This window comes from Rhincodon typus, chromosome 3, assembly GCF_021869965.1.
Source record: "Rhincodon typus isolate 14 chromosome 3, sRhiTyp1.1, whole genome shotgun sequence".
Lineage (NCBI taxonomy): Eukaryota > Metazoa > Chordata > Chondrichthyes > Orectolobiformes > Rhincodontidae > Rhincodon > Rhincodon typus.
The window spans coordinates 72,717,234-72,728,912 of NC_063334.1; the positions used below are offsets into that span (position 1 = coordinate 72,717,234).

Genomic DNA, 11,679 nt, shown 5'->3' on the forward strand with positions numbered 1-11,679 from the left:
ATCTCCTGATCCTGATCAGATATGTCCAAGAGGCTGGAGAAGAAATTGCAGGGCCCTGGCTGATATATTTGCAGCAATGTTAGCCACGGGTGTGGTCCCGGAAGACTGGAGGATAGCGAACGTTGTGCCCTTATTCAAGAAGGGCTGCAAAGAAAAACCTGGGAATTATAGACCAGTAAATGTAACATCTGTGTTGGGAAAGTTACTTGAAGATTCTGAGGGATAAACTTAACATGTATTTAGAAAGACAGGCTTTGATTAGGAGCAGTCAGCATGGCTTCATGTGTGGGAGATCATGTTTTACAAATCTGTTAGAGTTCTTTGAAGTGTCCAGGAATGTGGTTGAGGGCAGGGCAGTAGACGTAGTCTATATCGATTTCAGTAAGGCCTTTGATAAGGTTCCACATGTTAGGTTGCTCTGGAAGGTTAGATCGCATGGAATCCAGGGAGAGTTGGCAAATTGCATATACAATTGGCTTGATGGTAGGAAGCAAGAGAGTAATAGCGGAAGGATGTTTGTCGGACTGGAAGCCAGTGACTAGTGACGTGCCTCGGGGATCAGTGTTGCTGTTTGTTATCTATAACCAATGATTTGGATGCAAATGTACAAGGCATGATCAGTAAGTTTGTGGATGACACTAAAATAGGCAATATTGTGGACAGTGAGGGAGGTTATTAGAAATTGCAGCAGCATCTTGATCAGCTGAGAAATGGCAAATAGACAAGTATGTGAATTGATGCATTTTGGAAAGTCAAATCAAGGTAGGAGTTTCATGGTGAATGGTAGGGCCTTAAGGTGTGTGGTGGAACAGAGGGACCTTGGAGTTCAGGTGCACGGTTCTCTGAAAGTGCATTCACAGGTAGATAGGGCAGTGAAGAAGGCGTTTGGCACACCAGCCTCCTTCAGTCAGAGCATGGAGTACAGAAGTTGGGAAGTTATGCTGCTATTGTACAGGATGTTGGTGAGGCTGCACTTGGAGTATTGTGTTCAGTTTTGGTCTCCCTGCTATAGGAAGGATGTTTACTAAACTGGAAAGAATGCAGAAGAAATTTACAAGAGTGTTGCTAGGACTCAAGGGATTGAGTTATATGGAGAAGTTGGACAAGCTAGGACTGTTTTTATTTCTGTAGAGCATAGGGAACTGAGGGGTGACATTATAGTAGTGTATAAGATCAGGAGAGACTTGGATAGGGTGAATGTACTCATTCTTTTTCCCAGGGTTGGGGAATCGAGGACTATAGTCCATCAGTTTAAGGTAAGACGGGAAAGAATACATGGGAACCGGGGGGGCAACTTTTTTTACACAGAGGATAGTACGCATATGGAATGAGCTGCCAGCGGAAGTGATTGAGGCAAGTACATTAACAACAATTAAAAGGCATTTGAACAAATACATGGATAGGAAAGGTTTAGAAGGATATGGGCCAAGTGCAGGGAAATGGGATTAGCGTGGATGGACGTTTTGGTTGGCATGGACCAGTTTGGGCTGAAGGCCCTATCTCTGTGCTGTCGGACTGTAGGACTCTGACTCTGACTCTGACTCTGACTATATGGCTATCAGTTTACCTTTTCATGCGTGAAATGGCTCAGTTAAACAATATTTTGTAAACAAATAAACAAAGAACTGCAGATACTGGAAATGTGAGGCAAAAACGGAAATTTCTGGAGAAACTCAGCAAGTCTGGCAGCATCTGTGGAGAAAAAGCAGAGTTGATGTTTTAGATCCAGTGACCCTTCTTCAAACAAATATGTGGTATTGTCTAGCCTTAAACCTAATAGCCTAATAAATCTCATGGTCTTGTACATTCCTCACTCCATCAGTTTATCAGGATTAAGAACCAACCTCAAATCAGTGAGGAATGCAAGAGCTTATCAGGAAAAGCACCAAACTTAGCTAAAAATGAGGTGTCAACCTGGTAAAGCTACAGCATGCTTGCATGTTAAATGTTGGAGGTTGTATGCTAGGGCAGATCAAGGCAATTCGACAACCAATGGATCAGATTAAAGCTCTGCAATCTCAGACATCTAGTCATGACAGTTGGAAAGTAACAAAATATACTTCAACTGGGGGAGGGAACCTCCATGTCTATCACAAAGAGTGATGGGTTGCACTGCTGCAGCCTGAGCATGTGAATTTCTGAAGAACACAGTTGCAAGGTGGTGTACTTGCAAGATGGTGGAGGTTAGAAAACCAACACTAAGAAGGGAACAACACTGTGTGGAGCTGGAGGAACACAGCAGTCCAGATAGTTTCAGAGGAGCAGGAAAGCTGACACTTCAGGTCAGGACCCTTCATCAAATTTTTCTGAAGAAGAGTCCCGACCCAAAATGTCATCTTTCCTGCTCCCCTGAGGCTGCCTGGCCTGCTGTGTTCCTCCAGCTCTACACGGTGTTATCTCTGACTCCAGCATCTGCAGTTCTTGCTATCACAAAGAAGGGAACTATTTGAGCTTGTCCTTACCAGTCTACCTGTCCAAACAATCGTGGTTGGAGTGACCACTGCACAGTACGTTGAGTTGAATTTTTTGTCTTCACATTGAGGAATACCCTTCTTCATGTTGTGTGCCATTCCAATTGTTACATGATTCTGATTAAGAGATTTAGCACAAACTGTTTTATATTCCACCCAGTCTGTAATTTCATGGCCTGCATATGTAACATTATCGCTTCCATTAAGTCAGATGACTTAGCTCAATGAGTGTAGCTCAATGAGCAAATGAAGATTATGGCCTGAATTTTGCCTGCTCTCTGAACATTTACATAGGAGAGTCAGTAAAATAGTGACAGCAGCTATGGGAAGTCGGTCATCTGCTGACTACAAGAGAAAGGCAGGTGGCCAATTAATCCAATTGTGACCAATGAATACCATTATTAACTTTTTTTTGCACTTCCTGACATCTTGTTGACATCAGAGTGACCCTGTACTCTGTGGGGAGACCGTTGGGTATGTTGGGACGGCTTCTCAGGTAGTGAATAATGTAGAGGGATGCTCAGCCCTTTTGTGATACCTTGTCCTTCCAGTCTGATCTGGCATAGTGGGCAGTTGAGCAATGGGTTTGATAAACATATAAAGCTAGGTGTTTCACATTGCTGCGATGCGAAAGCAACAGCAAAGGCGTTTGTCACTATCAGTATGCTTTCATTGAACAATAAAGCTGTTCTATCTTCATATGTAATGTGGTATATATGAGTTTGTGTCGATTTGAAGATAAGTATGTAGACTGTATGCCTCAAAGACTGGCAGATCTTATGAAACAGCATATCCCTTCAGCTGTTTGCAAAAGGCAAGGTATTGACTGTACCCAATTAGCCCATGCTGGGAAATCTCTAGAGAGTGTCCACTTGCGGAATTATATCTAATGTTATTCAGAAGGTTTTAGCAAACCTTGTCTGTACCAAGAACTACCCTGAAAACCAATTTAGAATGTCAGTCGGTCTCATATTGTGCAGCAATTGTGTGAATTGAAAGCTGCATTTTTAATGAACAGGGTCCTGTTCTTTGCAGACTGAAAGAACATATGCACACATTGCGCCTGTTTCAACTCAACAACGTAGTGACAGCCACTCCTCAGGGCAGTTCTCTACCAGTTACAGTTAACTTGCTATAGTTTAAAATTTAAACAGCTTGGCAGTTAACTCTGTCATTTGGCTGCACTATCCGTTGCAAAGTCTCTACCAAAGAAAGTCTACTTGTCAACTAATCGCCAGTCTTCTCTCATGCAGCATAAATGCTGCTTTCCCTTTCTTTGGTATTTCTTCTAAATTGTCTTGGAAAGTTTAAAGTTTTGGCAAAGATCTATAGCTCAGATTGTGGCTGAGGTTGTTGACTTGCTTGTGGAGTGGCTTGTTTTTGTTTATTCTACACTGCTTGGAATTTATATGGTTGGGTCCATTATGGTGAGTACTGTCACTTCTGGTTTTGATCTGTATGGGTTTGTATATGGGGTCCAATTCTATATGTTTGTTGATTGTGGTATGGGTGGAGAACCATGCCTCTAGGAATTCCCATGCGTGTCTATGTTTGGTTTGGGCTACTATGGTTGCTTTGTCCCAGTTAAATTGATGGCCTTCATTGTCTGAATATACTGATATTAAGGAGAGTTTGTCACTAGGACACTATTTAAATGGGTCAGAACATACTGGAACACTCCAGAACTATGCCGGGAAGAGGAAGAACATTTATACAAGATTCTCGCTTCAAACGGATATCCCCACAACTTCATCCACAGATGCCTACAGAACAGACAACAACAGGAGGACACTGTACGACTTATCACACTGACCACACTGCCCTACATCAAGAACATATCGGAACTGACAACAAAACTCCGAAGATCACTAGGAATCATGGTGGCCCACAAGCCCACAACCACCCTATGACCAACACTTACAAGGATTAAAGACCCCATTCCCACAACATGCAGAACAAATGTGGTTTACAAAATACCATGCAATGACTGCCACAATCATTACATCGGACAAACAAGAAGGAAACTAGCCATTAGAATACGTGAACGTCAGCTGTCAGCAAAACGGCATGACAAACTCTCCTTAATATCTGTACATTCAGACAATGAAGGCCATCAATTTAACTGGGACAAAGTAACCATAGTAGCCCAAACCAAACATAGACATGCATGGGAATTCCTAGAGGCATGGTTCTCCACCCATACCACAATCAACAAACATATAGAATTGGACCTCATATACAAACCCATACAGATCAAAACCGGAAATGACGGTACTCACCATAACAGACCGGACTGTGTAAATTCCAAGCGGAGTAGAATAACATTGCTTCATGGGAGGCTCCACTGATGATGTCACCTAGCATGGTGACAAAAGGTCTGAACAAAAACAAGCCAGCTCAGTGAACAAGTCAACAACCTTGTCCTGGAAAATGCTTCGACAAAATGATTTTTCAGTCATAGTTATTGAAGTTGCTTGAATCTCTGGAGAAAGTTATTTGATCTGGTGCTGTAGGGTATGAGAGTTATATATGTTTTATGATTATTTACATTTATGTTTGACTTCTTGATTTTGAATTATTGGCTTTTTTTTCCTGTGTCTGACAGGCTTAATTAATTACTTGCAAGAATTTCTGCAGCCATGGCAATATCTTTATCTTTAAAAAGGCTTGAGGGATAGGACTAATGGGTTTTTGTTTACATTAGGAGAATTCACAAGTGAGCAAGGTACTTTAAGCATTCTGGTGGAAGTTTATGGACTTGCTTTTTTTAAGATCATGGAAAACATTCCTTCTGATAAAAAAGCTCAAAGGAAGTTTTATTTTCAGTTTGAGGCAGTTCTGCAGAAGTCTTGAATGAATATGGATGTGTACAACCAGTTTCCTGAGAAAGGGAGAAGATGATAAAAATAGATCATGTTCAAATAAGTTTAGTAATAATTCCAGACCAGGATAAAACCTTGAAGAGGTCATTTGAAGCTGAGGAAGTTTAAGCTCAGGAATGTGAAAGCACCAGGAAGAGGCTAATAGATTTTTCAGAATGGAAGTCGAAGGCACAGTTAACGCAAGCCCATAGCAGTGTTAGAGAAGGCAGTTTTCCACTGGAGTGAGTACTGTAGAAGGGGTGCTTTTGGGATATGTAAAGGCATACTTTTTTGGATTAATCCAGTTATATTTTTACCATGTGTTTCAAAATCTTTAAAGGTGTGCAATATGTGTAAATAGTTGGTCTGTTCCAATTTTTCATTTCACTTACTTCATAAACTTCTGTTTTATTGGTAAAATCAAATCTTCAACATTGCTTATTTTTGAGCGAAAGATCACTTTGCCGTAACCAAAAACAAAATTAGATGTGATCTATCAAGCCAGATTTCAGTCTGAGATGTGACTTGTCCATTAACAACATCAGCTGGGATCATAACACAGTTGTTGAGAGAATAATGAATGACTTGAAAGGGACTTGGAAATGTGTACTAGAACTGACAAAGTTTTGTTAAAGCTTTTGGTTGTGGTGGACAATTTACACTTGTAGATTGGATCAGGAGTAAAATGAGAAAATTCAGATACAGATTTTTAACATTTGATGCCTTTCTATCAAGTTCAGGGGAGACCGTTTGAAGTAAAAGAACTCTTTTTAGAGGACATCTTGCGTACAACTGGATATACAAACAAAGAAATGTTGAAGTATAAAAAAGAGAAACAACGAGGTAAGCACAAATACATGTAACAATACTGTTGCTACCTGACTCCTCGATTTCCAAAAAACAAAACTAATACTGACCCAGTAGGGTTCAGCAACAGTCCTTTTCTTTTGGCAAGACTTTAACCTAACAATGTAATATAGTGTGTTTCAGGAATAACGGTATGTTAACATTAAAACATACTTAGAAAAAAAATCCATGAGCTAAGAATAATTTACGTTCTACTTCTCAGAGGAAAAGCAGCAAACAAACTTAAGTGAGTGGTATAAAGCTAAGGAGACCAGCAGTGCCAGCAGATCTGAATATCAAAGACAAAGATTTATCCCGAGCCTGACAGCAGAAAACGATTTGCTCGATGATGGCGGAGACAGTGTTTTCAGTCAGTTGGTAATTTGACAATTCTTTACTTGACTATTTTGGGATTATTCCAATTTTCCTGCTCTTCTGCCCACATTGACCATTTTACTTCGTTAGTTCCAAGAGCATGTGGTTCAGTCTACATGTTGTATTTCCGGATTCATAGTTATCTAAAAATGGATGCTCGTGCAGGAGGGTGTAATGAATTCACTTTCTCCATAATGTAACCATCTTGTATCATGAATAGAGATTATGATTTGCTCAGACTTCTGGTTGAGTGTCCATTACTATTTCATTTTATCAGTATTACCTTTGGTCAAATAAAACCCACAAAAAGGATGAAACTAGCCATCAAACTCCTGCTGTGTTGAAAGGTGTAACTAAGTAGACAATTGACTTGGCACGAATTGCCTGTGAGAAGCAAGAGAAAAATCTGTTGCCAATTCAAGAAATAATCAAGGGGTCTGACCCATCTCCTGCACTTCCACCCTTACCTTTTTCTCTTCCCTCCCGCAACAACGGTAGGGTTCCACTTGTCTTTACCTACTATCGCACCAGCATCCACATCCAAAAGATCATATAGATACCATTTCCACCATCTCCAGTGAGATGCCACCACCAGACACACATTCCCCTCCCCTCTCCTCCCCTCCCCTCCCTTATCCACCTTCCACAGGGACCATTCCCTCTGGTCCTCTCCTTTCTTTACCCCCAACGGTCCCCACAGTCCCACGGCACCTTCCCCTGTAATCGACAAAGGTGCAACACCTGCCCATTTACCTCCTCCCTCCCCAGTATCCAAGGGCCCAATCATACCTTCCAGGTGAAGCAGCACTTCATCTGCACTTCCCAGAATCTAGTCTACTGCATTTGCTGCTCACAATGTGGTCTCCTCTACATTTGGGGAAACGAAGCGTGGACTGGGTGACCGCTTTGCAGAACATCTACGTTTTGCTAGCAAAAAAGACCCTGAGCTACCTGTTGCCTGCCACTTTAACACACCACCCTGTTCCCTGGCCAACATTTCTGTCTCTGGCTTGTCAGTGTTCCAGCAAAGCTCAACACAGGCTGAAAGAACAACACCTGGTTTTCCGCTTGGGGACCCTGCAGCCCTCCGGACTCGATATAGAGTTCAATAATTTTAGGGCCTAAACTCTCCCATGTCCTAGCCCCCTACCCCACACACACTGTCCTTGTTATCATATAGCCTGCCATTACCTATTGTTAGTCAAACAGAGCCCATTAATAGCTATTCACCCTCCTAGCCAGATTGATATCAACACCTTTGTCTATCCAACTGCTCTTCTCTCTCTCCGGGTTCTATCCTATCGTTTACTCTCTACCCCATCCCCATCCCCCTCCCTATTTTCTGCATATAAATTGAAGTTTTCCCAGCTACCATCAGTTCTGAGGAAGGGTCACTGGACCCGAAACATTAACTCTGATTTTTTTTTCTTCACAGATGCTGAGCTTTTCCAACAACTTCTTCTGTTTTTGTTTCTGATTTACAGCATCTGCAGTTCTTTCAGTTTTTAAATATTCAAGGGAATTCCTTGTTGACTCGATAAGCAATCCAACAAAGCCTCATTGTTAGGACTTTGTCCCTGAATGTACAAAGGGCAGCAGAAAAAGAAAATTAGTACTGCTGACTGCTGTGCTGATTTGTTGTTGGCCATTTTCCTGAGATTAGATGTGAATTGGCAGGATTACCTGAACCCGAGCAAGTGATAGTTAATTAAGGCTAAAGCATGTTGTCAGAAAGCTCCTAGAATTTTCCAGACAATTTGCTTGCCCTGCACGACCTACCTGGGGCTGGCCTTCTGGTGGGAGACCAGTGTGGCCAGCATTCCTGGCAGGATTTGAGGCCCTCCACAGCTGTGGTTACAGCCTGTCCATGGAAGGGATGGACGCAAAGAACAATGAAAATTACAGCACAGGAACAGGCCTTTTGGCCCTCCAAGCCTGCGCCGATCCAGATCCTCTATCTAAACCTGTTGCCTATTTTCCAAGGATCTGTATCCCTCTGCTCCCTGCCCATTCATGTATCTGTCTAGATACATCTTAAATGATGCTATCGTGCCCGCCTTTACCACCTCCGCTGGCAACGTGTTCCAGGCACCCACCACCCTCTGTGTAAAGAATTTTCCACGCATATCTCCCTTAAACTTTCCCCCCTCACCTTGAAATCTTGACCCCTAGTAATGGAGTCCCCCACTCTGGGGAAAAAGCTTCTTGCTATCCACCCTGCCCATACCTTGCATGATTTTGTAGACCTCCATCAGGTCCCCCCGAACCTCTGTCTTTCTAATGTAAATAATCCTAATCTACTGAACCTCTCTTCATAGAGAGGTGACCCAAAGGTCCTGGTTGGTTATTGCATTGCTTTAATTTAATGGTTTTAAAAGACCATCAGATATAGGAGCAGAATTAGGTCATTCAGCCCATTGAGTCTGCACCACCATTAGATCACTGGGTTTGAGAAATGTATCAGCTTTCTCCTGCCCTCTCCCCATAACTCTTGATCCCGTTACAGCAGCAAGGCTGAAAGAAAGCATGCTGTGCTGGAGCTAGAACCTGAGGCAAGTCTTTGAGGCCATTCCGGTAGGCCAGGACGGTGAAGTGGTTTTGGGGTTGGTCAAGAAACAGGGTTGTTGTGTGTAAATTACTGCAAGCTACCTTTTAATTTGGTTACTTATTAAGAAATCTCCCAGACAATCAAATACTGAAACAATTATTAAAACTTTCTTGCATGTAACATCCAAAATTGGACCATCAAATTAATAAGTTAAGCCTCACAACTTGGCTATTATCCAGTTGGATAATGGTGGAATTTAGCTACGATTCCAGCCAGTTGTCTATCTCTGGATGTTCGTCATTTGATCCTTGTGCAGTATTGTGCTATAAGTTCTACTGAAGAATTGTGGAGTTGAATTCTTAAACAATTTTCCCTCTTTCAAGTTTGTGGTGTGACATTATTGATGATCCTTTAGATTCTTCCATCCAAAATATTGACTACTTCTCCGGAACCATCAAGTCCGCAGCTTGCCTCCTTATCAGAATGTTTCTGGTTACATGTGGCTTCAACAGTCAATGCCAAAACTTTTCCTGCAATTTAGCCCCTTTACCTCAGGATATTCCTTCTGCAGTCTCTCTTAGTTGTCCATTTGTCATGAGGTAGCAGATTATCAAGCAGTTATTACCTCCTCTCTCCTAAGAAACAGCTTGTTTATGTTGCTTAAACTCCTCCTTTCCAGGGATGGCTAATTCACGTGTTGCTTTTAATTATTTTAAAATGGTTTACTCTTGTCCCTTTACAGTTTACTCCAGAAAGAGTTATTGTTGATTGCTTAAATTCATGAACAATTACTAAAGTTGTGAAGTTTACAGTACGCAGTAGATTGGTTTCCCAGACTTGGGTGGTAGGAAACGTTCCCCTTGTTGCTGTTCAGATTGGAGCAGCAGAAATGACTCCCTTATTTGGGCATTAATTGGCTACTTAAGGGCTATTTGATTGGTTAGTGGGTAAGTTGCTCAACATACCCTGCACCATCCTATCACTGGTAAAATTGCAAAGGGGGCAGGGTGTGTAAGTAGGTAGTGGGCATGAATTTTAGCGGATTGTATGTTGCCCTGTCTTCAAACCTGCAGGTTACGCAGCATCAATCCAGAGCAACCAAGAGGATATACTTTTTTAGCGTTAGGATGAGTTAACAGCCAAATGTGAATGAACATTTAATAACAATCATAATATAATATGATTATGTTCAATTTCCTGTTTGAAAAGCAGTAACCGGTACTAAGATTCTAGATTGATGTAAAGCTGACTTCAGTGTAATTTAGATAAGATTGATTTCAATGTGACTAGACAGGCCACTCTGATCTTTTGAGTATAGGAGCTGGGACATCATGGGTCGAGATTGTACGGGACATTGGTGAGGCCTATTCTGGAATGTCCAGTTCTGATCACCCTATTTTAGGAAGGCTATTAATAAGCTGGAGAGGATTCATAAGAAATTTGCCAGGAATATGGAGGGTTTGAGTTGTAAGGAGAGGCTGGATAGGCTGGGACATTTTTCACTGGAGCGAGGATGTTGAGAGGTGACCTTATAGACATTTATAAAATCATGACAGGTATCGATAAGGTAAATGACGACAGGTGTTTTTCCCTAAGGCATTGGATTTCAAAACTAGGGGGCATATTTTTAAGGTGAGAGGAGAAAGATTTAAAAGGGACCTGAAGGGAATTTTTTTATATAAAGGATGGTTTGTGTGTGGAATGAATTACCAGAGGAAGTGGTGGATGCAGGTACAGTTACAACATTTAAAACACATGTGGATAAGTAGATGAATAAATGTTTGGAGGGATATGGGCCGTGCGCAGGCAGTTTGGACTAGTCTAGTTTGGGATTATAATCGGCATGGACTGGTTGGACCGTCGAGGCTGTTCCCGTGCTGTGTGACTCTATAAATTGGATTGGGAAACATGGCAGAAGATTTGTGGGATGTATTCAAAACAGAATTTAATCAGATAGTGTCATAAGGGACAAGGTATTTAAGATTGGTGGGAAAAGGATAAAGGAAGAGGGTTAGTGTTTTTGATTAAGGAGAACAAAGCATAGCAAGAGAGGGAGGGTGACTGCTAAGTTTTCTGGACCTGATAGGATGCATCCTAAGATATTAGAAAGACGTCCTAAGACTACAGAAATCTGCAGCACAGAGGGATTTGGAAGCCTACCTACATAAATCCCAAAAAGCTAGTGTACAAATTCAGCAGGTAACAGGAAGGTAGGTGGAATGTTAGCCTTTACTTCAAAGGGGATGGAGTATAAAAATAAAGAAGTCTTGCTAAAACTATTCAAGACATTAGTTAGACCACACTTAGAATGCTGTGAACTTTAATCCCTTTTATAAATATGCACTGGTATTGGAGGCAATCCAGACAAAGTTCTGCAATCCGACCCCACCACCAAAGACATTTTTCCCTCCCCACCCTTATCTGTTTTCCAGAGGGACCACTCTCTCTGTGACTCCCTTGTCCGCTCCACACTCCCCTCCAGCCCGCCGCACCCGGCACTTTTCCCTGCAACTGCAGGAAGTGCTACACCAGCCCCTACACCTCACTCCCATCCCAGGCCCCAAGAAAACCTTCCACA

At 41.9% G+C, this 11,679-nt stretch overlaps 1 protein-coding gene across 1 annotated transcript in view; it reads left to right on the top strand.

The window, feature by feature from the left end:
• The window catches only part of LOC125481745 (3'-5' RNA helicase YTHDC2-like), a 48,191-nt gene that overhangs the window by 8,547 nt on the left and 27,965 nt on the right, over positions 1-11,679 (top strand). Inside the window, exons 3-4 of the mRNA XM_048593655.1 lie at positions 6,068-6,175; positions 6,402-6,556. Of these exons, the coding sequence (XP_048449612.1) occupies positions 6,068-6,175; positions 6,402-6,556 (263 nt within the window). The remainder of the gene's footprint in view (positions 1-6,067; positions 6,176-6,401; positions 6,557-11,679) is intronic.